Below are 25,702 nucleotides of genomic sequence, written 5' to 3'. Positions count from 1 at the left end.
CAAAAGTCAGAAAATGGCACATGTGCAACCTGGACCCTTGACTTACCAGCAAATCTCCACAGAAAAGCCACCCTCCCTGACTCCAACCCAGACCCTCAATTCTGAGGTCTCTAGATGAATGTTCTCATTCTGACCTGACTGGAATCCCACCTTTTGGTCCTTTCATGGTCATACCCCACCCCATTCCCAGGAACTAAAAGAATCCGTGGGAGTCCCTTAATGACTGGGTGAGAGATGCAGTTATTTCCGATGCTTGGCGTCTTTCTCTGAAGCCTTGGTTTCACTGTGTCCATTGCCTGCACTGCTTAGAAACATCTTGTCCAGCCCCTTGAGTGACTCCAACAGATAGTTCTGGAAGGCAGTGAGGGCAGCACAGATGGCGGGCCCACCAAAGCCATGCGTGATGAGGCTGAAGTGTGTCAGGCAGCTCTGCACCCCAGGCTCCAGGATGAGTGCTGGGCGGCTGTTGCCCAATGGGGAGCGGTCCTGAGCCATCAAGTCAGAAAACTCCTTGCAGATCTGCCTGGTGGGGGAAGGAGGGTCAGAGGTTAAAGAATAAGGCTCTGAGACCAGAGACAGACCGACAACATGCTAATATATGTGTATATATACATATATAGTAGCATGTTAGCGTATATATCTACATTATACTTTTTCTTAGCCCTCCCAGAAAAAACTCTCCCAACTACAAATAGTGGTTGTACCCATTTTACTAGAAAGGAGACTAAGGTTCAAGAAAGTTAACTGAGTAGTTCAATATCATACAACCAATCACTAGTAAATTTATTTTCATAATTTCTCTATGGTCTCCCGCTATGGCTTCTTTCCCTGTGGATGTCCTGCCTACAAGCAACATGAAGCCCAGCCATTTGTTACCCTGTCAAAGAAACTTTCTTTGATCCCTTTTCCACCCTCAAATACCCAGTGCTTCATAGAACCTTGCCACATTATTAGGAACAGCCCAGAATCGGCCTTGCATCATTGAAATAGCAGCAAATGTTAACTGAGGCCTACTTGCTATGCCAAGTACACCGTGTACATCATCTCACTTAGTCCTCCCCCCAAAATCTCTGCTGCTATGCCCATCATATGGATAAGGAAACTGGTTTTATATGGGGTTAAGTAATCTGCCAAAGTGATTGAGCTAGGGTTTGAATCCAGCCCCTTCCTGTGGCCATTACCTATTCCCTTATGCATCCTGGATGTAGCTCAGGCAAAAGGATCAGGCCTCATTCGTCTTTGTGTCACCCTGGAACCCTGCCAGGATTGTAGGTAGACAAGACTGGGACCTGGAAATGCTCAATGTGAGAGCTGATTCATGAATGAGGCTTCTCTAGACACAGCATGAGCAACCAGACTCCCATTTGGTAGTCCCATGAGTCTGAGTCCTCTTCAGCCTTGGGGATTGGAAGAAAGCCTCCAAGAAGAGAAAGAATGGGATTGTGGTTGGAAGGTCTACCTCAGGCTGGGGGACTGGACAGGCTTATAAGCAGGAGAAGGACATGAATTCCAGTCAGCTGGACTGGGTGGAATTTATGTGGGCCTGACTGTGGGGCCCTTAAAAGTTTGCATTTAACAGTATATTGGAAACAAGGTTTACAACTTCAGGCGGGAGGGCAGAGGAGTGGGGAGGAGTGTGGAAAGTGGGGGTGGGAAGGGATAGTGGGACACCTACAAAGGGAAGGGCTAACAGTGATTGACAAGTAATGTGCCCATTGCCTTACTCTTGTAACTGTGACCCCTCTGTACAGCATCTTTACAATAAAATAATTTTTTAAAGTTTGCATTTAGCCTACAGATTAGATTTAGATTAGATTTCAATTTTGCCTCTCTCCTGTTCCTTCCCTCTGTTCTTCCCCTTCGTTGAGACTACTGTGGCATGAATGAATGTTTGTGTTCCTCCAACGTGCATGTGTTAAAATCCTCCTCGAGGAGATGCAGATGAAGTCTTTGGAAGGCAAGTTCACCATGGGGTAGGGCAGGTAGAACCCTTACGAATGGGATGAGCTCCCTGATGAAAGAGGCCAGAGAGATTCCTTGTTCCTCTACCATGTCAGGACAGAGCAACAAAGTGTTGTCTATATTCAAGAAAGTGGGCCCTTGCCAGGCAGTGGGCTTACCAGTCTCCAGAACTGCAGGGAATAGTTAAACTGCTACTCAGTTTATGGTATCTTGTACTTGCTCAAATGGACTAAGAAAGGGACTCTTTACAAAGCACATTCTTAGTGGAGTACTGTTGGTTGAACCTTCCCTAGGCATTCTCACCAGAACTAGATTGAAAATGAGTGCAGGGACAATGCAAGCCATCTAAGATTTGGGGTGCTAAACAGGGTGGCTGAGGGAATGGAGAGGGGGTCTGAATGAAGGTCCAGGATGGGATGTGGAGATCTGAGTTGAAGTGGCAGCATGTGAATGGTGGCGAGGGAGGCACCAATAGTCCTGAGAAGCTGTCAGGAGGGGCCCAGGCCCATGATGGGAACTGGGCTGCCCAAGTCATGGGCTAGTGTAGGTACAGTCTAGTGTGGGCTGCAGGCCTGTGACACTATTTATTGTGATACATGGGACCCAGATATGTTGACATGTGGCATGCTGATGGAGATTTGCATGGGATGAATGTGGTGGTCGTGTGAACCTAAGCAGAGAGCTGTATCATCTGCCAATGTGTCCATTTGTGCTCCTGAGCAGGGGTCCTGGTGCCCAGGGCCAGCGTCTGAGCCTTGCTGCCATGTTTCCTCACTCACTTGGCAGCTAGCAGCATGCTCTTGCGGCTGTGCAGTTCCCCGGGGTCAGCATGCTGGCGGCACAGGTACTCAGCAGCTGCCTTGGCCGGGAACTCAGTCTCGCAGACATAGCCGAAGTCTCGAGCCAGGTGCATAGCCTCTCCTGGGGGAAGGAGAGATGTCACTACTGCAGGGTATACCTCTAAGCCTGGAGCCCAGTTATGAACCTTTGATCCCTTAAGTCATCCTGTCCCCTCTACAGAATAGCTCCAGCCTCAAATCCATTCATTGTCCTCCCTTGAGACTACTAGGGCTGAGCTCTGAGCTCAAAGATGGGAACTGGGCCCATCATGTATCCAAGAACCAAAGCTCCTGAGTCACCAACCTCTAGGGAAGCAGGCAGTGATCCCTCTGATCTATTTACTATATCCAAATATTGGCTAGTCCCCTCCCTACACACACACACACACACACACACACACACACACAGAGGCACACACCACAAGCAGCTCTCTACTGCATGTGCACAGACACACAGGGACACACACACAAACTACAGCTGTCCCTCAAGATCCAAGCCGCACTCACCCTCCACCAGTGAAGTCAGCAGGGTCACATTGGCAGCCTTCCGACGGCCAGCTGGCAGGTTAAGCCCAATCTTTTCCAGCCGTTCCCGTAGACACCGGCCACCATTCTTGGACTTGGCCCTTGACATGCAGAGAGAGACACACACATATACACACAACTATGAAGACAACAAAGAAGCCTACAGGCTAAGTGACCCCCAAAGGCCTTGTTGACTCTATCAACCCCTATTGAGGTTTGTGTCTGTTCTGAGAGATTCTCTGGGGTCTCTTTGAACACTATCTCAACATCTCTCTAACCTCGCTCTGGTTTTTCAGTCTTCTCTACCCAGCTCCAAGAGTCATTCCTTCCCAGGCTTCTTAACAGGGTGAGGCAAAACAAAGCAGCATCTTAGGCTCCTTCCCCACCTGAACACACTTATGAGGGCTACATAGGCTCTTATACTGACATTCAGAGAGCCAGAAAGACCCAAGTACACACACACACACACACACACACACATACACACACACACACAGATACAACAGATGAACACACACTGATGATCAAGGCTATAGAGACATAGACACACCAGTAGAGACCACACATGCAGAGATGCACAACTAAGACATATCATCCATGGACACAGACATATTGGCACCAATTCAGGTGCCAGAGACACCTACAGACACTCAGGGGCAGGAGGGAGGGGTTAGAGGTGTGACTGAAGTGGTAAAGCACCAGTCAAGGAGCAAAAGCATCAGATACCAAGTCCTGGACTCAGACTAAATAAATAACCAACTCCTTGCAGTGCAGGCACTCAAGACTCACACAGATCCCTCTGGTATGCTAGAAGAGACTAGGAATGAGGAGATAGCACAGTCACACAGAGACAGCCCCACAAAGGAACAGGCATATAAATATATACACAACTAGCTGCAGATGCACACACACACACACACACACACACACACACACACACACATTCCCACTAACAGTTAACAAGGCCATCTCCTAAAGCAGAAATACCCTTTCCAGACACAAAGGCATGCAAAGAGAGAAACACACACAATGACAAAGACAAACTATGTTCTCCACCCTCAAAACAAGAAGTGCAGGAAGGAGAAGATGGTACTTCCAAGAGCCAGCCTTACCCATCCTGCCCACTGAGTCCTCCAGCCCTTCTCTGTGCCTAGGCTTCTTTCTCTGTCATTTTCCCCACCCCTAAGGCCCTAAGACCTGTGGGAGTCGCTAGGAACCTGGGCCTGTCCCTAGAGTGCCTGGGCTCTTTATCTAACAAGGAGACCAAGGCAGAGATGACACTAGGGCATAGGAGGAAGCTTGTCGCTTCTCTGATGCCTTAGTCATGAGAGATCAAAGACTTTGGCCGGGGTGCTGGCGGGGAGGAGTTGTGGGCTAGCCTTCCTACCTGCGGAGGACACCCCCCAGGAGGGAGGCGTTGAGGCACTCGGGAGGCGAGAGTCGCCGCTGTACCTCCCCCACGGTCACCTTGTACTTGGATGTGGAGCTGAGCAAGGAGAGGCGGCCAGGCACGGAGCAGAAGACCTCACTGGGGTTGGTAATGCCGCCAACCAGGCTGTCTTTGGCCAATGAGAGGGCCGAGAGGCTGCTGGCTTTGGAGGGCATGGGGACTGTGGAGCAGAAGCAAGGAAGGAGAGAGATGAGGATGCTGAGCCAGCGACTGGCCAGCTGTACAGCAGGCACACTGGTGATACATCAACCATGTATGTTGAAAGATTTCAATACCTTCTGAAGGAGGTCTTGTTATCCCTGCTTTACAAGGGAGAAACTGAGGCATGCTGAGATGACAGTGATATACCCAAGCCCACTCAGCTGATGGTCATTGACCCTGAACCCAGAGCTAACTGGCTTTGTTGGGTTTTTGTCTTTTTGTTTTAGCTTTTTTGGTACTGGGGATCAAACCTAAGACATTGTTACTTGCTAGGCAAGTGCATTGCCACTGAGCTACATCCCAGCCCTAGCTGACTGGCTCTGAACTTCATGTCCGCTCCCCGATGACATGCTGATTCACATTTTTTGGTTTTGTTTAGTTGGTTGGTTTTCTTTTTTTAACTGGGTCTCACTATGTAACCAAGACTAATCTCAAACTCGTGATCCTCTTGCTTACTAAGTGGTGTGACCACAGGTGTATCCCACCAAACTAGGCTCCTGATTACATCTAAAAATGCAGCTGCAGCAGAGTGTTGGCATTCTAATTGGGCCATCAGAGAGGGAGTTGGGCTTGAAGAAATGGAGTCTTTGCTGGGTACCAATGGTTCATACTTGTAATCCTAGCTACTCAGGAGGCTGAGATCTGAGGATCATGGTTCAAAGCCAGCCCGGGCAAGAAAGTCCACGACGCTCTTAACTCCAATAAATTACTCAGAAAAAGCCAGAAGTGGCACTGTGGCTCAAAGTGTTAGAGCACTAGCCTTGAGTGAAAAAAGCTCAGGAACAGCACTCAGGACCTGAGTTCAAGCTCCATGACAACAAAAAAGAAAGGAAGGAGAGGGGAGGGGGGTAGAGGGAAGTGGAGGGGAGGAAAGGGGAGGAGAAATAGAAGGGGAGGGAAGGGGAGTCTGAGCTGGAGATTCTTGGGTCAGTGCAACAGGCTCCAGCCAGTCTGGGTGTCAGAGGGAGTCCCCCAACCCCCTCTTCCTACTCTGATCTCAAGTCTTCATGGGATCAGAGGCCTTGGGGCTTTGGACTTCCACAGGTTATAGTCCTGTAAGGCCTCCAAGCCCTGTTTTCATTCCTGCTGGCCACCCTGTGAGGTTCCAGGAGACAGAGACTAAAAAGACAGATCCTACAGTGCCCTCCACAATTATCTATAAGGGCCAGAGAAGGGAATCAGAGAAGTTAATTTCCTGAACTATTGACACTAAAAGAAAAATTTTAGGTTGGAGGAATGGCTCAGTTGATAGAGCACTAGTCAATGAAGGGAAACATCAGGTACTGCTGAATTTGAGTTCTGACATCAGACCAAAAACAGAAGGAAGGAAGGAAGGAAGGAAGGAAGGAAGGAAGGAAGGAAGGGAGGGAGGGAGGGAGGGAGGGAGGGAGGGAGGGAGGGAAGGAGAAGAGAGAAAGAAAGAAAGAAAGAAAGAAAGAGAAAGAAAGAAAGAAAGAAAGAAAGAAAGAAAGAAAGAAAGAAAGAAAGAGAAAAGTTCTTGCCAGGAGTAATGGCACATATCTGTAATCTCATATGCCAGGGAAGTTGAGGCAGGAGGATTTTGAGTTTGAGGACAGCCCAGGTAAAGGTAATGGCAAGACTCTGACTCAAAAATAAAAGCAAAGCAGGGCACTGGTAGCTCATGCCTGTAATCCTAGCTACTCAGATGGTTGAGATCTGAGGATGGAGGTTCAAAGCCAGCCCAGAGAACAAAAGTCTAAGAGAGCTGGGCACCAGTGGCTCATGCCTATAATCATAGCTACTCAGGAAGCTGAGATCTGAGGATCATGGTTTACAGACAGCTGGGAAAGAAAGCCCGTGAGACTCTTTACCTCCAATTAACCACCAGAAAACTGGAAGTGGCGCTGTGGCTCAAGTAGTAGAGGGCTCACTTTGAGCTGAAGAGCTTAGGACAGTATCCAGGTCCAGAGTTCAAGGCCCACCACCGACCAAAAGAAAAAAAAAAAGTATGAGACTCTTAACTCCAATTAGTCCCCAAAAAGAAATAGAACTGAGGCTCAAGTGGTAGTTGAGTTCAAGCCTCAGTACTAGCACAAAAAGAAAAAGAAAAGAAAGAAAGAGAGAGAGAGGAAGAAAGAGTGAGAGAGAAGAAGGAAGGAATAATTAACTGACAGAGCACTTACTTAGCATATACAAGGCCCTGGGTTCAATCTCTAGTAACTGCAAGAAGGAAGGAAAGAAGGAAGGAAAGGAAAGAGTAGGGGAGAAAGGGTCTGAAGGAGGGAGGGAGGAAAGGGGAGAGGGAGGGAAAGAAGAAAAGTGAGTGAGTTGTTCTCACTCTAGTCTTCATCTTCCTGTTTAGCCCGGGGGAGAGGTGATATTGAGGTACTTGCTTCTTCAGAGGAACCCTTGAAGTCTCTTCTTTCAAGGAAGTAGGAGCCCTTATAGACAAGGCCTGAATGTGCTCTAGGAGTGGGGATCCAGGTGGGAATCAGGCTAACAATTGTTGAGCACTCACTATACTTTGTGTTCTCACAGATTACCCCTGAACCCTCAGAACAACCCATGGGAGAGTCTCATTATTCCCATTGTCTAGATGCAAAGACTCAAACCCAGAGAGGTGAAGTAGTAGGTCTGAGATCACACACCTGGTAGACTCATAACCAGTGTAGATCCAGGCTATGGTCCCAGAGGCAGTGCTCTTAGCCTTCCAGCTGCTGGAAAATACTTGCTGAGCACCTATTATGTCCTATGAATTGTGCTAGGCTTCAAGAGCACAGTGGTAAACAAAGCCAACCCTGTCCTTAGCAACCAGAGGTGCCTGCCCCCCTCCCGCCACAGCTTTTCCCCTCTCTGGATAAGCTTCCCCATCCGTATCTGCCCATCCAGCCAGAACATTTTGTGACCCTCTTCTCTTATTGGCCACATCTCACCTGTCACCTTGTCCTATAGCATTTAAGTCTCAACTTGCCTTTAGTGCCGCTTCTCTGCATGCACACAGACACTTGCTCACTTCCCACCAATTTCTGCATAGCCCCTGCTCTGAACCTCCTGTCCTGATCCAGAGGGATCTTCCTGAAAGAAAGCCATGGGCCAGGCGCCAGTGGCTCACACCTGTAATCCTAGCTACTCAAGAGAATGAGATCAGAGGATCGTGGCTCAAAGCCAGCCCAAGCAGGAAAGTCTATGAGACTCCTATCTCCAATTAACCACAAAGAGCTGGAAGTAGAGCAGTGGCTCAAGTAGTAGAGTGCTAATCTTGAGCATTCTAAGGTCCAGGGATAACACCCATGCCCAGAGTTCAAGCCTCAGGACCAGCAAAAAAGAAAGAAAGGAAAAAAAAAAAGGAAGGAAGGAAGGAAGGAAGGGAGGAAGGGAGGAAGGAAGGAAGGAAGGAAGGAAGGAAGGAAGGAAGGAATAAAAAGAAGCCATGCCTCATTCAGCAGGTTAAAACCCCATTAGTGCCTACTCAGTTCCCTGAGAATCACAAGCTGGGTGGCACGATGCCACCTATCAGTGAGTGCCAGCCACACTCCCCCGCCCCCTCCCCGAGTGCTGCTAGCCACATCCCCATGTCCCAGTGAGGAAGCTGAAAGTTCAAAGAACCTAGTAAGGAGCAGCAAGTAAGGAGCAGAAGTGCGTCTTGAACTCTGGCCTCTGACTCTCAAGGTCATGTGCCTAACCATTATGTATAACAACCTTTTTTGTTCTCCTTGCTGTTCTGGCTCCTCCCTACTGCTCTTACCTGATCCCAATTTGTTGTGTAGGTTCTAACCATAAAAAACAATGCCTTGGGCTGGAAGGTGGCTCAGTGGTAGAGCGCTTGCCTTGCATGCCTGAGGCCCTGGGTTCGATTCCCAGCACCACATAAGCAAAAAGAAAAAAACCGGAAGTGGCGCTGTGGCTCAAGTGGTAGAGCGCTAGCCTTGAGCTGAAGAGCTGAGGGACAGTGCCCAGGCCCAGAGTTCAAGCCCCACGACCGACCAAAAACAAAAACAAAAAACAACCAATGCTTTGTATGCATGAAGTCCTGGATTCGATTCCTCAGCACCCCGTAAGCAGAAAAAGCTGGAAGTGGTGCTGTGGCTTAAGTGGTAGAGTGCTAGCCTTGAGCTGAGGAGCTGAGGGACAGCGCCCAGGCCCAGGAGTTCAAACCCCACAACCAACCAAAAAAAAACAAAAACAAAACCAATCTGAGTCACATCTGGAAACTTCCTAATAGTCCATTTATTTGTATATTTGGGCAGTAGGGGCTTGAGCTTTGGGTCAGGGCGTCGTCCCTGAGATTTTTTTTGATCAAGGCTAGTGCTCTACTTGCACCTGGCTACATGTTCCTTTTGTTAAAAATAAAAAGGCTGCTGGGCCTTGGTGGCTCACGCCTGAAATCCGAGCTTCTCAGGAGGCTGAGATCTGAGGATTGAGGTTCAAAGCCAGCCTAGGCAGAAAAGAGACTCTTATCTCTACTAAACTACAAAAATAAAGCCCCCACGAACCCAGAAGTTTAGCTATGGTTCACGTGGTAGAGTGCTAGCTTCAAGCAAAAGAAGCTCAGGGATAGTAGTCAGGCCCTGAGTTGAAGCCCTAGGACACACACACACACACACACACACACACACACACACACACACACACACACACACACACACACACACACACACACACACACACACACACACACACACACACACACACACACACACACACTCAAATCTGTCAGCAGTAGAATCCTTAGAATCCCTCCAGTCCACTCCCACCCCCATTCCCACCCTATCTCCCAACCTGTGTGTGTGTGTGCTTGGGAGCATCATCCCCCACTCTCTATTCACTTGAGGCCCTCAATCTTAACAAGACTTGAAGCAACAGAATTACCTATACTTTGATGGTTTTAGTGGTGCCATGACTTTATGTATATAATTGATAAAAATTCATAGAAATAGACACCTGAAAAGGTATACTGTAATATATATTTGTTAGTCCTGGAGTTTGAATTCAAGGCTTTGGGCCAAATCTCTCATGCTGTACTGTGTCTATTTTGGTTTTGGTTTTTGTGCCAGTATTGGGGCTTGAACTCCGGGCTTGGGTACTTTCCCTGAGCTTTTGTTGCTCAAAGCTAGTGCTCTGTGCTCTACCACTTGAGCCATATCTTCATAGCTTTTTGGTCTGACATCAGCTGTACTGTATATAGTTTATACCTCAGGCTTGACTTAAAGGATACACTACAGTGGCTAGAGGCATGGCTCAGTTGGCAGAGTTCTAGCTAATGAGTGAACATAACAGATACCAAGTTCGAGACACTGTCTCAGACCAAAAAAATAAATTACGACACCTCCTCTATATCTTATAGATATACAAGAGGAACAAAGTGACTCTCCTCTCTCCCATCTCTCCTAGCCAGAGGAGGGGATAGAGGAACAGGACATTCTTAATTCCATTCAACTTTTATTCAAGGGAGTCTCCTGAGGGCTAGCTTTCTGAGAAGGAGAAAGAGCTAAGCTGTATGTGAGGTGATTTCTGTTTCTGCAAACATGAACACGTGTCATAAAAGTGACTGTACAAGGCTGGGAAGGTGGATCAGTGGTAGAGTGCTTGCCTTGTATGCATGAGGTTCTGGGTTCGATTCCTCAGTACCACATAAGCAGAAAAGGCTGGAAATGGCACTGTGGCTCAAGTGGTAGAATGCTAGCCTTGAGCTGAAGAGCTGAGAGACAGGACCCAGGCCCAGAGTTCAAGCCCCACAACTGACAAAACAAAACAAAACAACAACAACAACAAAAAAATGAATACCTCCACACCACCAGCAAAAAAAAAACAGCAAGAAGAATAGAAAGCAAGGTTAGGGAAGTAGGAGGGCCAAGGAAGGGTTTGTCAGAAAGGTGGGAATTCAACTAGCACAGACTGCAAAGCAAAACCACTGCCATTTGTCCTCCACATCCACAGGCTAGCCTTTGCCAAAATAAACCCTAGCAGAAATGGTCCATCCATCATGTCCCCCTGGTGACACATTCAGAACCCATTCACATACTGACTAGACACAAAGCTCCGAGCTGGTCAGACTAAGTACCCTGTCCCAAATCTATAGCCACAGGTATTAGGTACCATCTGGCTACTAAATCTGAGGGTGCAACAAATTCTTCCAGTAAATGTTAGAGTTACAATTCTCAATGGGCTCTGGTGGTTCACGCCTGTAATCCTAGCTACTCAGGAGGATGAGAGCTGAGGATAGCAGTTAAAAGCCAGACCCAGCAGGAAAGTCAATGAGACTCTTACCTCCAATTAAAACCAGCACAAAAAGACAAAAGTGGAGCTATGCCTCAATTGAATGGTAGAGTGCTAATCTTGAGCGGTGTCTAGGCCAAGTACACACATACATATACACACACCCCCCACATACGCTCTACAATTCCTTCTAGAAGAGAATATAGAAGCCAGGCATGGTGGCTCATACTACTCAGGAGTCAGAGACCTGAAGATTTCAGTTTGAAGCCAGCTTAGTCAGGAAAGTCCATGAGACTGGATTCCAATTACCCACTAAAAAAGCCAAAAGTAAAGCTGTGCCTCTCAAGTGGTAGAGTGCTAGCACAAGGATAGTATGTAGGCCCTAAGTAAAAGCTCCAGGACCAGCACAAAGAGAGAGAGAGAGAGAGAGAGAGAGAGAGGAAGAGAGAGAGAGAGGGAGAGGGAGAGGGAGAGGGAGAGAGAGAGAGAGAGAGAGGGAGAGAGAGAAATATAGAAGATTCAGGACCATGGGTTGGACAGGGTTACAACATCAAAAATACAACCATAAAAGAAAATGAGCGGGCACTGGTAGCCTGTAATCCTAACTACTCAGGGGGCTGAGGTATGAGGATCGCAGTTCAAAGCCAGCCCAAGCAGGAAAATCCATGAGACTCTTTTTTTTTTTTTGTCGGTCGTGGGGCTTGAACTCTGGGCCTGGGCGCTGTCCCTCAGCTCTTCAGCTCAAGGCGAGAGCTCTACCACTTGAGCTACAGCGCCACTTCCGGTTTTCTGGTGGTTTATTGGAGATAGGAGTCTCATGGTCTCTCCTGCCCGGGCTGGCTTTGAACCGCGATCCTCAGATCTCAGCCTCCTGAGTAGCTAGGATTACAGGCGTGAGCCACCAGCGCCCGGCCCATGAGACTCTTATCTCCAATTAACTACCAGAAAACCAGAAGTGGAGCTGTGACTCAAATGGTAGAGCCTTGAGCTGAAGAGCTCAGAGACAGTGCCCAGGCCCAAGTCCCACAACCGATAAAAAATAAATAAATAAATAAATATACAACTAAATAAAATAAAATGATAAGTTAGATTTCATCAAAATTCAAAACTTTTGGGGGCTGGGAAGGTGGCTCAGTAGTAGACCGTTTGCCTTGCATGCCTGAGGCCTGGGTTCCATTCCTTGCACCACATAAGCAAAAAGAAAAACGCCAGAAGTGCGCTGTGGCTCAAGTGGTAGAGCGCTAGCCTTGAGCTGAAGAGCTGAGGGACAGCGCCCAGGCCCAGATTTCAGGCCCCATGACTGGACTCTCCCCCCTCCCCCAAAAAAGAGAAAATTCAAAACTTTGAACCTCAAATTGAGAAAATTAGAAGATGTCTGAGCATGGTGTTACAAGCCTGTATCTCATCACCCAAAGAGGCTGAAGCGAGAGGATTGAGTTGTAGGCCAGTCTTGATAACAAGATTCTGTCTTAAAGGTGTGGTGAATATGCTTATAATCCTAGCATTTGGGAAACAGATAGAAAGATGGTGAGTTTGAAGTTAGTCTAATCTATAGAGCAATTTTTTTTTTTCTCCCAAATCAAGGACTGGGATGTAGCTTAATGGTAGAATGCTTGCCAGGAAAGAATGGAGAGAGGGAGAGAAAAAGAGAGAAGAAGGGATAAAGGATATGTTTCCAGAACATAAAAAGAACATTTACTGGGCTGGGAAGGTGGCTCAGTGGTAGAGCGCTTGCCTTGCATGCCTGAGGCCCTGGGTTCGATTCCTCAGCACCACATAAGCAAAAAGAAAAAAGCCGGAAGTGGCACTATGGCTCAAGTGGTAGAGCGCTAGCCTTGAGCTGAAGAGCTGAGGGACAGCGCCCAGGCCGAGTTCAGGCCCCACAACCGGACCCCCCCCAAAAATAAAAGAACATTTACCAAAAATAAAGTAAAATAATAAGAGAAGTCTTATAAGAAGATAATAATAGAAGAAAAATTGGGAGAAAATGAGGGATGAGATGACATTGTCCAAAAAGAATTGTATTCATTTCCTGACTTATATAACTGTAATCTCTCTGTATATCATTTTTACGATAAAAAGGGGGAAAAAGAAGATAATAAGCTAATGTATAATAATTACTAGGTAATAATAGAAAACACATGAAGATCCTTTAATAACAATAAGGTAGGGCGGGTGCCTGTGGCTTATGCCTACAATCGTATTTAGGAGGCTGAGATCTGAGGATCCTGAAAGGAAAACCTGTGAGACTCTCATCTCCAGTTAAATACCAAAGAAGCCAGAAGTGGAGCTGTGGCCCAGGTGACAGAGCTCTAGCCTTGAGCAAAAAAAACTCAGGAAAGCCGGGCACTGGTGGCTAACATCTGTAATCCTAGCTAAATAGGAGGCTGAGGTCTGAGGATCACAGTTCAAAGCCAGCCTGGGCAGGAAAAGTCTGTGAGACTCTTATTTCCAGTAAAACCACCAGAAAATCAGAAGTGGCACTGTGACTCAAGTGGTAGAGCTCTAGCCTTGAGCTGAATTGCTGAGAGACAGCGCCCAGGCCCAGAGTTCAAACTCCACAACCGACCAAAAAAAAAAAAAAAATCAGAGATAGAACCCTGGTCCTGAGTTCAAGCCTCAGGACTGGAATAAAAAAAAAATTAATGGCTAAAATACACATTTAAAAGTGCTCAATATCATTAGTCATCAGGGAAATGTAAATTAAAACAATATTGAGATGTCACTAGTGTTTATAACAGATAATACTGAGTGCAATTGAGAGTGCGGAGAAGCTGGCATACACTGCTAGTCAAAATGTGCTGTTGCTTTAGAAAACATATAGGCAATTTCTTGTTTTCCTTTTTTTTTTCTTTTTGTCAGTTATGGGCCTTGAACTCTGGGCTTGGACACTATTCCTTGGCTCTTCAGCACAAGGCAAGCGCTCTATAGCTTGAGCCACAGTGCCACTTCTGGTTTTCTAGTGGTTTAGTGGAGATAAGAGTCTCATAGATGGGCTGGGAAGGTGGCTCAGTGGTAGAGCGCTTGCCTTGCATGCCTGAGGCCCTGGGTTCGATTCCTCAGCACCACATAAGCAAAAAGAAAAAAAGCCAGAAGTGGTGCTGTGGCTCAAGTGGTAGAGCGCTAGCCTTGAGCTGAAGAGCTGAGGGACAGCGCCCAGGCCCAGAGTTCAGGCCCCACGACCGGACCCCCAAAAAAAACAACACACACACACACAAAAAAAAGAGTTTCATAGATTTTCCTCCCCGAGCTGGCTTTGAACTGTCATCCTCAGATCTCAGCCTCCTGAGTAACTAGGATTATAGGCATGAACCACCCGTGCCTGGCTTCTTGTTTTTCTTTCTAAAGAATGGACACCATTGATTAAAAGTTTTGAAAATTAAGCATAGGGCTGAGAATGTGGCTTAGTGGTAGAGTGCTCACCCAGCAGGCATGAAGCCCTGGGTTCCATTCTTCAGTACCACATAAATAGAAAAAGCCAGAAGTGGTGCTGTAGGCTCAAGTGGTAGAGTGCTAGTCTTGCACAAAAGAAGCTAAGGGGCATTGCCCCAGGACTGGCAAAAACAAAAAAAGAAAAAGAAAAGTAAGCACATATTTACCACCCAATTCCACAATTCCACTCCTAGGAATTTCCACAAGGGCAATGAAAATCTGTGTCATTGGGCTGGGAAGGTGGCTCCGCGGTAGAGGGCATGCCTCGCATGCATGAGGCCCTGGGTTTGATTCCTCAGCACCACATAAACAGAAAAAGCCAGAAGCAGCAGCGCTGTGGCTCAAGTGGTAGAGTGCTCACCTTGAGCTGAAGAGCTGTGGGACAGTGACCAGCCCCAGAGTTCAAGCCCTACAACTGATAAAAAACAAAAACAAAAACCTGTGTCTTCCCAAAGGCCAACATATATATCCATAACATTAACCATAATAGATGAAAGGTGGAAATAGCTCAAATACACACCAATTGACCAAATGATAAAATGTGCATTACATCCACGAAGAGGAATACTACTCAGTAACAAAAAGGGAAAGCATTACTGAGACATGCTACTCTAGGAATGAAGCTCAATACACATACACATACACACACACGCACACTCACACACACACTATTGTGACCCATGGCTCACATTTGTAATCCTAGCTACTTAGGAAACTGAGATATGAGGATCATGGTTTGAAGCCAGCCCAAGGAGGAAAGACCATGAGACTATTATTTCCAATTAACCACCAAAAAAAAGTCAGAAGTGAAACTGTGGCTCAACTGGCAGAGCACTAGCTTAGAACAACAACAAAAACAAACAAACAAAAAAACTAAGACATTGCCTAGGTCCTTAGTTGAAACCCAATACCTGCACACAAAAACAAAAAAACAAACAAAACCAACAATATGCTAAGTAAAAGAAGTGAGATGCAAAAGTCTGCATATTTATTCTATTTATACAGCGCTCCAAAATATGCAAATTTATAGACAGAAAGCAGATCAGCAGTTGCCTAAGGCTTGGGTGAGAATGAGGACCAAGTACAGATGGGAATGAGGAAATTTTGAGGGGTGACAGAAATGTCTCCAATAGTTTGTGGTTGTGGCTATAAAAGCACATACACTTGCTACAAAAGAAAATCATAAATTGTATTCTCATGAGTGTAAATTTGACCTCAACATATCAATTAATAAATGCGAGTGTTCAGCGGTCACTGATGGTACATGCCTATAATCCCAGCACTCAAGATGCAGAGACAGGAGTTGGAGGGCAGTCTAGGCTGCATAGTGATAGTTTGTCACAAAACAAAAGAACAACAAAGAGAGTGAACAAATGGGGAAGTGGTACTCACTAGATACTATGTTCAAAATAAACTCTACACCCACTCTTGTGGGTGGGGGCAGGACAGAAAAACTGGGAGACAGCCAGGGAAAGGGTGACATTATTAATCTGACAAATAACTGTCACCCCTCTGCACATCACCTTTATAATAACAATAAAAAAAGAACAACAACAAAAAGCACCCAACAACAACAAACCCATAAAACAAAAATAAACATAAAATTCAAATTCCAAATGTACTTTCCGGGGTTCTATTCAGCAGAAGCAGTGAGGTGCTCGGGAAGGACTGTGTACATTTCCATCAGCACTATCAAGAGAATCCAAAGTGCTTCCTTCAAGGTCAAAGATGGAGGTGAGCAGAAGAAAGCAGGCAAATAGGAGAGGCAGCCATGTTCCCATGCCCCTCTTGAGTTTCATTCCTCTTCTTGGGACCTGCTGGTTAAGTTGCTTTCTTATCTACTGCCAGAGGGTTTCTTTTAAAGATTTTTTTAACTATATTCCTTTCCCCTGCTCCATGCTCTCCTGTGGCTCCCTATCCAACTCTGCAGGACACTGTTCTTCCAGTTGCCTGGGAGCCAAGGAAGGAAGGACTGTAAAAGTACCTGATAAGGGGCTGGGAAGGTGGCTCAGTGGTAGAGCGCTTGCCTTGCATGCCTGAGGCCCTGGGTTCGATTCCTCAGTACCACATAAGCAAAAAGAAAAAAAAGCCAGAAGTGGCACTGTGGCTCAAGGGGTAGAGTGCTAGCCTTGAGCTGAAGAGCTGAGGGACAGTGCCCAGACCCAGAGTTCAGGCCCCACGACCGGACCCAAAAAAGAAAAAAAAAAGTGCCTGATAAGATGCTGCCTGGATGTAAAATTCTAGTGGTTCATTATGGGTTGGGGGGGGCATTATTTTTAGTTTTAAAAGAACACATTAAGAGTCCTCAGAACAGTGGCTCATTAGCTCATGCTTGTAATCCTAGCCACTCAGGAGGTTGAGATGTGAGGATAGATGATCAAAGTTTGAAACTAGTCTGGACAGAAAGTCCAGCCCTAAGTTTAAGTCCCAGGAAACTGCCCCCCTCCTCTCTCTCTCTCTCTCACACACACACCAGTAGGATATTGATCTTAGCCAAGCACTAGTGGCTCACACCTGTAATGCTAACTAGGATCTCAGTTCAAAGTCAGCCAAGGCAGGAAAGTCTATGAGACCCTTACCTCCAATTAACCACCAGAAAACTGGAAGTGGAGCTGTGGCTCAAAGTGGTAGAACACTAATCTTGAACACAAAAGCTCAGGGACAGTGCCCAGGCCCTAAGTTTAAGTCCCAGGGCAAGCAGACAGACAGACAGACAGACAGACAGACAGACACACACACACACACACACACACACACACACACACAATTGATCTTAAGGCCTTTTGCACCCTCTTGAATTCTGCCCCAGGACTTCAGTGACCTCCCCCCCCCCCCCCCCCCCCCCCCCAGGCCTGAACTGCTAGATACATTTGGAAGCTCAGGCTTGCTGAACTCCCCACTTCCCTTCTGAACCTTTTTGGCAGAGTGAAAAAGAGCAGGGAAAAGTGTTTACATCTGTCACTGTCCAGGAGACCCCCTGAGATCTGACTACCCTGAGTCTGCCCAGAGGGAATTCCCTGCCCCAGGCAGACACCCACCCAGGGTCCCCTAGAGAGAAGGAGGGTGGCAACATCCCAAGTCTCTTCCCCAACCACTCCCCTGCAGCTGTGACTGTGTAACAGTCAATCATTTTCTCCTACCTGGGTTTTCCACAGGGAAGACATTTGCCCAGCTTGAGTGAAAAGTACCCCACCCTCTCCCCGCAAGTACACAGACTTCAAAACTCAAGACACTGATGGAACACAGCGCGGACCCGGGTCCTCTCCGGGAGCGCTCCCAACCTCTGGCGCTCACTGCCCGCCTCCGCGGCGCTGTGCGCACCCTCCTCCGCGATCACCGCAGACACCCCGGCCCCCGCCCGCCCCTGCTGGGTGCAGCTACCTCTCCCCCCTCAGTCCTGCCCTTTTCGGCTTCTCCGGGATAACAACTAAAACGGAGGAGACAAACACGCGCGCGGAGTGGAGGGCTCCCCATTTCCCCTCATCGTGGGGATGACGGCCAAGTGTATGGTGGCGCTGGGTCCCTTGCCCTCCCAGCCCCCCCAGGACAAGTGCCTGGGGCCAGCCGATCCTGCGCAGCCCAGATGTGGGCCTGAGAGGGTCCAGGCTCTGCTCCTGGGTGAGATCGAGACCCCAAGCCACCCCTCCGCCCCCACCCCCCAGCCCCGGGTAGGAAGACTGCGAGACCCCGATGCCACCCCGCTCAGGCCTGGAGTTGCTGCGGTAATGGGACGCTTTCGTAAACCCAGAGAGACTTTGGGTAATCCAGTGCCCCCGGCGCGAGGTGCGGGGAGGGGGGAACGATGCCTCCCCAGGCATCATCGGGAGGGACTGGGGATGAAGAAGGTGCCAGGTGCCAACCCACCGCCTGCGGGGAGCAGTGCTCGTCCCGGCCGCCCGGCCGCGCGCCTCCAGAGCCAGCTGTGCCGGGTGTTTGCGAAGCCCTCGAGCGCTGGCACCGACTTCCCTCCCTTCCTCAAAGGTCGGGCCTGGGTGGGAACCGGAAGCTGCTTTCCGCTGGAAGCCCGGGGCTCTGATCCCTTTGCTTCACGGGTTGCTGAGGCGCCTCGAGCCGCGACTCCACTTCCCCTGCTCAGGTTGCCGTCGGTCCACCTGCTTCACAAAGGCCTCCATTCCTGCCTTTTCCCCCTTCCCCACTCCCTCCCAACCCCACTCCGGCAATGCACAAGCCACATCAGCCCAAATCCCCTGTTTCCTCGGACACGTCTAACAAGTGGGAGGTTGGGAAGCTGAGGACCTTTGAAAGCAACCAAGTCTGGGTGATTTCGTCTCTCCTGGCATCTTGTCCTCTGGCCTGGGGTTGGGTTAAGGTTCAAGAGCAGTATCAGATTCTTCCCCAGGGCTAAGCGTTGTGGCCGACCTAGGAAGTCCCAACAGGAGTCGGGAACTGGAGGCTTGCAAGGTTGGTCCCACCTCCAGTAGGCAGCCCAGTGACTCTCTCTTCCCCCCTGGGTGGAGCCAGGCACCACTCACAAAACCAGAAAAGCTCTGCTGGTGAAGAGCTGAGTTCAGCACACTGAGTATTCCCTGCACCCTCCCCTCCCCAGCTTCTGGTGACCCAGCCCCAATTCCTGGAAGCACCCCTCCAGGAAATTCTGAGAGGCTGGTCCTCCCCGCCCCCCCCAACACTAGGTCATCAACCAACTCTCAGCTCCCGGTCTTCTAGCCCTGATTCCTGGAAGTCCTGCCCATGTGCGCCATCCCTTCTGCCACCGCAAAAATCCCAAGAACCTAACATGGCAAACAGAGCCTGGACTTGAATTTACTTGTTTGATAAACAACTGCAGCCAAATCCTGGGCCACCATCCACTCCCATGTGCCTCGGAAGTGTTTTAGGCACCCAGTTCAAACCTAAGGAGCTTGCCCAAGGCTTCTCAGTCTGTTTTGTTTCCCTCACATTTCCCTGTCATGGGCAGAACTTGGTCCTTGAAAGTGATGATTCTCTTTCCTTTTACTAATGCAAAACAAAAACCCAACCAAACAAAAAACCCCCAAGTGCCCCTAAAAATTCACAGGGAGTGACCCCACACGCTTAGAACTCATGACAGAAGAACCAACTCAAAGATACAATAGAGCACACAGAGAATCCCCCCACCACACACACACATACACATACACACACACACACACACACACACACACACACACACACAATGTATCCCAACATACACAGTTGCAAATCATAGATACACCCACAGCAACAAAGACACACACCAAGAAAGGAAGGGAACACACAGACAGGTACAGGACCTAAACTCAGAGATACAGGGACACAGCCTCATATACAACATTCACACACCAGTTCCTCTAATCCTAAATGCCATAGTAGGCCATGGCTGAAAGAAAATTCCCCTAGAGGAGTGCAACGCCCCCAAAGCTTAGGAAGGAAGGAAGGAAGAAAGGAACGAAGGAAGAAAGGAAGAAAGGAAGGAAGGAAGGAAGGAAGGAAGGAAGGAAGGAAGGAAGGAAGGAAGGAAGGAAGGAGCAGAAAGCGCTAGCCAGGGTCCTAAATGCTAAAGTTACGTAAAGTGGGAATCATTCATCAAAACCTATGAGAACAACATTTCCATCCTACTTCGTAGGAAAACAGGAAAGTGGTTTAACTCGTTCTGCTAATTAACTCCAGATCCTCCTCTCCCCAGGCCACCCGGCTCGAGCTAGTAGCCGAGGGAGTGCAGACCAGCTCCTGCCCACTGCGGCAGCAAGTCACCTAGCTCGTGCCACTGCCCAGCATCGGGCCTGGCCCACAGATTCCGCGGCTGCTCTACTGGGCCAGGAAGAGTGTTCCGGGGCCACCGAGGCTGGTGACGCACAGGAGGCACCCGGGGAAGTGAAGAAGAGGAGGCCCTGAGCCCTGGACCTGCACCGTCTCGTCTGGCTCTGCCCAGGCAGTGGCACCCCTTTCCTTACCTTTCTTGATCACGGACTGGTCTAAGAGGCTCATTCCCGGCTCATCCATCGCCTGCAAATAGGAGAGGGCGGCGGTGAGGTGAGGTGAGTCGTGGTTACTTAGTTGTCTGGCGCGTCCCCAGCCCCAGCTACCCCAGGTTCCCATCTGCTCCGCCCTACGCGCCGCGCTGCACCGCTGCCTGGGGCGGCGACGGGCGGGACCCACAATCATCTTGGCTCCGCACCATCTGTAGCCAACCAAGCTGGAGACCTGGGTCCTTACCACGCGTTAGACAGGCGTCTACCGCGCCTCCCTTCCTTCGCTCCAGGCGCGGGCCGCCCCAGCAGACAGGGACGGGACACGCAGGCCCAACGTGACTCGACTGCACAAGCCGGGAGGGAGTGGAGCCATTAGTGTCGGCGGAGGGCGGCTGACATCCAGACACCGGGCCCGGATTCAGGGCCGGGTCGATTTATGCGCCTGGCTGTGTCTAACCCCGGACTCCAGACGCATCCTTGGAATCAGGCAAGGGAAGTGACAGGCTGGGAAGAAGTGCACTTGTCACTAGATTGTGTGTGTGTGTGTGTGTGTGTGTGGATACTGGGGGCTTGAACTCAAGGCCTGGGTGTTGTCCTTTGAACCACAGCTCAACTTCTAATCGGATATGAGCCTCCTGGAATTTAATCGGATATCAGAGTCTCATGCAATTTCCTGCTCAGGTTGGCTTCGAGCGGAGATCCTCAGATCTCAGCCTCCTGATTTCGGCTAGGATTACAGACCCGGCTTGTGCTTGTCCTTTTTTTTTTGGGCCCCCACCCATCCTGGACCCCCTGGATCTCACCTGCAGGTCCTCCAGGCCCGGCGGCGCTGCCAGCCCGGGAAGGCCGAGGGGCGCCTCGGTCAGGCCGTGCGCACCGTCGGCCAGGCTGTGCAGGAGCCGGGGCACAGCGGCCGCGTAGTCGCGGCGCGGATCGAGGCCCAGAGCGCGGGCGGGCGGCGCTAGCAAACCCGGCGGCTCGTCGTGGGCGCGGGCAGCCGAGCGGGGTGCGGCCCAGGCGGCCTGCGGAGGCTGCGGCTGCGCCAGAGGCGCCAGGCCGCCGTAGGGGTCCGCGGCCAGGTGGGGGAAGGCGGACGCGGCGTCGGGCGCCTGGCCGTAGGACAGCTGCGGCTGCGGGTAGGGCGGCGGGAAGTAGGGCGGCTGGAAGTCGGCGGCGGCGGGCGTGTGGCACAGCGGCGGCGCCGGCCCGTAGGCCGCCTGGGGCAAAGACGACAAGCGGGCCCCGCCGGCCGCTGCGCCCAGCCCGTCGGGGCGCTCCTGGAGGAAGGAGAAGGCGGCGCGTTAGACGAAACACCCACGGCCCACAGCCCCCCAGCCCCCAAAGGATCCGCCTGAACTCGCGAGGGTCCAGCTGCCGTCTATCAATCTCGCTTTGGGGAACCCCACACTGACTGTTACTGAATGACCTGCGGCGTGCGCGGGAGCCAAGGGCTGGGGCTCGGCGGGCAGGACCCCCGTTCCCCCCGCGACGCCCATCCTCCGTCGGAAGAGATCTCGTTGGCACCCGATCTCCTCCCCTACCCCACCCCCGCCAAGGGCGTCCCGGGAGCCGCGGGATCGGAGACCACTCACCATGGCGGAGTAAGTGTGCACCAGCATGGGGCCGGCAGTGCGGGGCGCGAGGCGCGGCGGCGGGGAGCCCTCGCTCGACGGCGAGCGCTGCGCGGGGTGGGGGGAGGCGGGAAGGACGCGGGAAGCCCGCACAGCCCACGGGTTACCGCAGATGGACGTATCCCAGCCCGGATCCCCCGTAGACGTGAGGGTCTCAGCGACGGGCGTCCCGGGGCTGGTCCATGGAAGCGGAACGGACGGGCGCGGATGGGCACTTGGAAAAGTCGGCCAACGGGTGCCCAGCGCCCGCCCTCCTGGCTGTGAGCGCAGCCCGCTCCATGCACTCCAGTTATAGTGGCGAGGGCGCGCCGGGCCTCGGGGGCGCGCATTAAAGAGACAAGCTGTGGCCTTTCTCTGGCTTTCCCCCAGAGGGCCGCCCAAAGGGAGGCGTGGCTCTGATAGGGCCGGGTGGGATGAGTAGAGGGGCGTGAATTCGACCCTGGCTGATCTGAGCCAGACTGGTGGGCTGAAAGCCTGCTGCAGCTGTGAAACCAGAGAAGGTAGGGCTCAGGGCCGGAGAAGGGAGCTCCTTGTTTGCTGGACTCTGTCCTGTCCTTGCCTTGGAACAAAGTACTTCTTCTTTGAAATCAGCTTCTTCCTCTGCAAAATGGGATACACCAGCCCTTTCTCTAACCACCTCCCCGGGCTCGGATGAGATGGGCAATCATGAAATGTGGAAGACTTCTGTGAGCTGCAAACTCAAAGCCATCATCAGTTCGTGAGCATACTTGTGTTAGTGTGCATTTACAATCTCCTAAATGGTTTTTGGATTTAAAAAAAGAAAGAAAGAAAAATTATCTGATAATGGTAGTTCAGAGCCACCCGGGGCAAGAAAGTCTGTGAGACTCTTACTTCCCAATTAACCACCAATGAGCCTGAAAGAGAGCTGTGGTTCAAGTGGTAGAGTGCTAAGCTTGAGTGAAAAAGCTAAGGACAATGTGTAGACCCTGAGTTCAAGCCCCAGTACTGGAACAACAACAACAAAAAATCAAACCAAAACAAAAAAAGCCCTCTGAAGGATCCTACTTCACAATGGTTTCCCAGATTGCTAACTCCCTATGTCAAGCTAAGGTCTGAGGAAGTTGGTGACATACATTGCCTGGGCTGGGGTTTGGCATAGTGGTCTCCATCCAGGAAAGGGACAAGATATTTCTGAAGCCACAGGGACCTGGACTGATTTGAGTATGTGCTTGTGACCCTTAGAAGTTATTGGATGAATCTGTGTGTAAGTGACTCACGTGGATGGGGTGTGATTGTTACACTCACAATGCACGTGTTGTGTGTTTCTGTGTTATCATAGCAAGCACTGGCTCTCTGTCAAACTGTCTCAATCTCTACAATGAACCCTTCTTTTCTTCCCAAACTCACCCCTCCTCTCCTGAGAAACAGGTAGGGATTAGAGAAAGACAAATAAGAGGAATGCTAAGGAGAATGGGAATTAAGAAAGCAGAAGGAGATAGGCACCTGTGGCTGGCTGCTGGTAGCCTGTAATCTTGCTACTCAGAAGGCTGAGATCTGAGGATCACAATCTACAATCCAAAGCCAGCTCAGGCAGAAAGGTCCATGAGTCTCTGAGTGAAAAGCTAAAGGACAGAACCCTGGATTCAGACCCCAGTACCAGCACACGCACACAAGCACACACACACACACACACACACACACACACACGCACGCACACACAAGCAGAAGGAAGATATTTGAAAAAGAAAAAAAAGACAACAGGGCTTAAACACAGGAAGCATTTATTATAGAATGTTAGCCTCTGTGCTATGAATATTGAGTTATCTGACCTTTGAGGTAGGTACCCATTATTTTTTTTATCTTTTCTTGTTAGTCTTGGGGCTTGAACTCAGGGCTGGGCTCTGTCCCTGATCCTTTTCACTTAAGGCTAGCATTCTACCACTTTGAGTCACAGCTCCACTTCCAGTTTTCTGGTACTTAATTGGAGATAAGAATCTCATGAACTGGGGCTGGGAAGGTGGCTTAATGGTAGAGTGCTTGCCTTGCACGCATGAGGTCCTGGTTTGATTCCTCAGCACCACATAAGCAGAAAAAAGCTGGAAGTGGTGCTGTGGCTCAAGTGGTAGAGTGCTAGCCTTGAGCTGAAGAGCTGAGGGACAGCGCCCAGGCCCAGAGTTCAAGCCTCACGACCAGCCAAAAAAAAAAAAAAAAAGAATCTCATGAACTTTCCTGCCTGGGCTGGCTTTGAACCATGATCCTCAGATCTCAGTCTCCTGAATGGCTAGGATATCAGGCGTGAGCCAATGATGCTCAACTAGATACCCATGTTCAAGTAAGGAACCAGGCACAGAGAGCTGAAATGATCTGCCTAAGGTCAAGCGTCTGGGTTAGTCTGTGTCCAGTCCCAATCTCTTCTGAGGATATTATACTGTTATGCCTTGGATTCAGGACTACAATTTAATCCTGTCTCTACAAGAAGACATGACCCTGAGTGAGACCCTTTTCCTCTCTGACCTTGGTTTCTGCAAATTTCGAAACAAAGGAGAGTGTGGGGGTAGACTACTTGTTTTCTTATATTTTATCTTGGGGATGTAGTAAATGAGGAGATAATGGTAACAATATTGAAGTCGACTAGAAGAACAGAGGATTTGATGGTGACACACTTCCCCATGGAATATATGGTTCAGGTGAATATTCCAGATGTGGAGCTGAGGCCTGGTGGGAGACATGAGGGAAAGAAGAAGGCTAGTAGCCTGCGGTTCATTACTAGAACTTTCTAAGGCTGGTAGATAAAGCAGAATCAGATACCTCTGTATCTTTTCTACTCAGGACAGATTTGTGGTCTGGAGTGGGTTGGTCTGTGTGTGTGTGTGTGTGTGCTCATACAGATGGGTGTGTGAATCTGTGGCAACAGACCATATCTTTTTACCCTCAACTTGAGCCACAGGATACCAGAAATCAAGCTCCCAATGGGGTGCGATTGCCTCACATCTATAATCCTAGTTTAGAATTACATTAGGAGGCTTAGATTTGAGGATTGAGGTATGAAGCCAGCCTTAACAGACAAATCTGAGAGATTCTTATCTCTGATTAACCAGCAAAAGGGCAGAACTGGAGATATGGTTTAAATGGTAGAGGACAACCCCGAGCAGAAAGCTGAGTGAGAGCGTGAGACCCTGAGTTTAAGTTCCAGTATTAGTGTGTACATGTGTGTGTGTGCATGCACGCACACACACACACACACAGAAAAGAAATCAAACTCTCGGATACATGGCAGTGTGTGGCATGCAAGTTACTGGGCCCTTTTGAGAGAAGTCCAGGAATTGTGAGAGTCCAGTTCTGGGAATCTCTCTACTAGCTTGGGTTTCTTTACTCTGCTTCTCTGCAGTTTCAGATCCCCACTCTGTCTTATTTTCCTCCTACATGCTTCTTTCCTTCCTTCCTTCCTCTTTCTCTGTCTCCTTTCTTTTCATTCCCATCCTAATGCAAGTTATTCCTTCTCAGAGGAGCAGCTTCCTTCTTCTTGTTAAAGTCAAACTGTATTATCTCCAGTCTGTAAATCTTCCTAGAGACCCT

At 49.5% G+C, this 25,702-nt stretch overlaps 1 protein-coding gene across 1 annotated transcript; it reads right to left on the bottom strand.

Moving 5' to 3' along the window:
- Tfap2e (transcription factor AP-2 epsilon) lies at window positions 1–22,205 on the bottom strand. The gene is made up of 7 exons (XM_042684015.1): window positions 22,127–22,205; window positions 21,338–21,811; window positions 20,517–20,568; window positions 4,714–4,936; window positions 3,309–3,427; window positions 2,742–2,883; window positions 1–523 (listed from the first exon to the last, which is right to left on the bottom strand). The coding sequence occupies exons 1-7, from the start codon at window positions 22,151–22,153 to the stop codon at window positions 241–243; spliced, it is 1,320 nt and encodes a 439-aa protein (XP_042539949.1). The 5' UTR covers window positions 22,154–22,205; the 3' UTR covers window positions 1–240.
- Between the last annotated feature and the right edge of the window lie 3,497 nt (window positions 22,206–25,702).

Source organism: Dipodomys spectabilis, unplaced genomic scaffold (genome assembly GCF_019054845.1).
Source record: "Dipodomys spectabilis isolate Male_0828 unplaced genomic scaffold, ASM1905484v1 ptg000002l, whole genome shotgun sequence".
Lineage (NCBI taxonomy): Eukaryota > Metazoa > Chordata > Mammalia > Rodentia > Heteromyidae > Dipodomys > Dipodomys spectabilis.
Note: the sequence above shows the minus strand (reverse complement) of the source record. Positions and strands in the feature narration are given on the sequence as shown.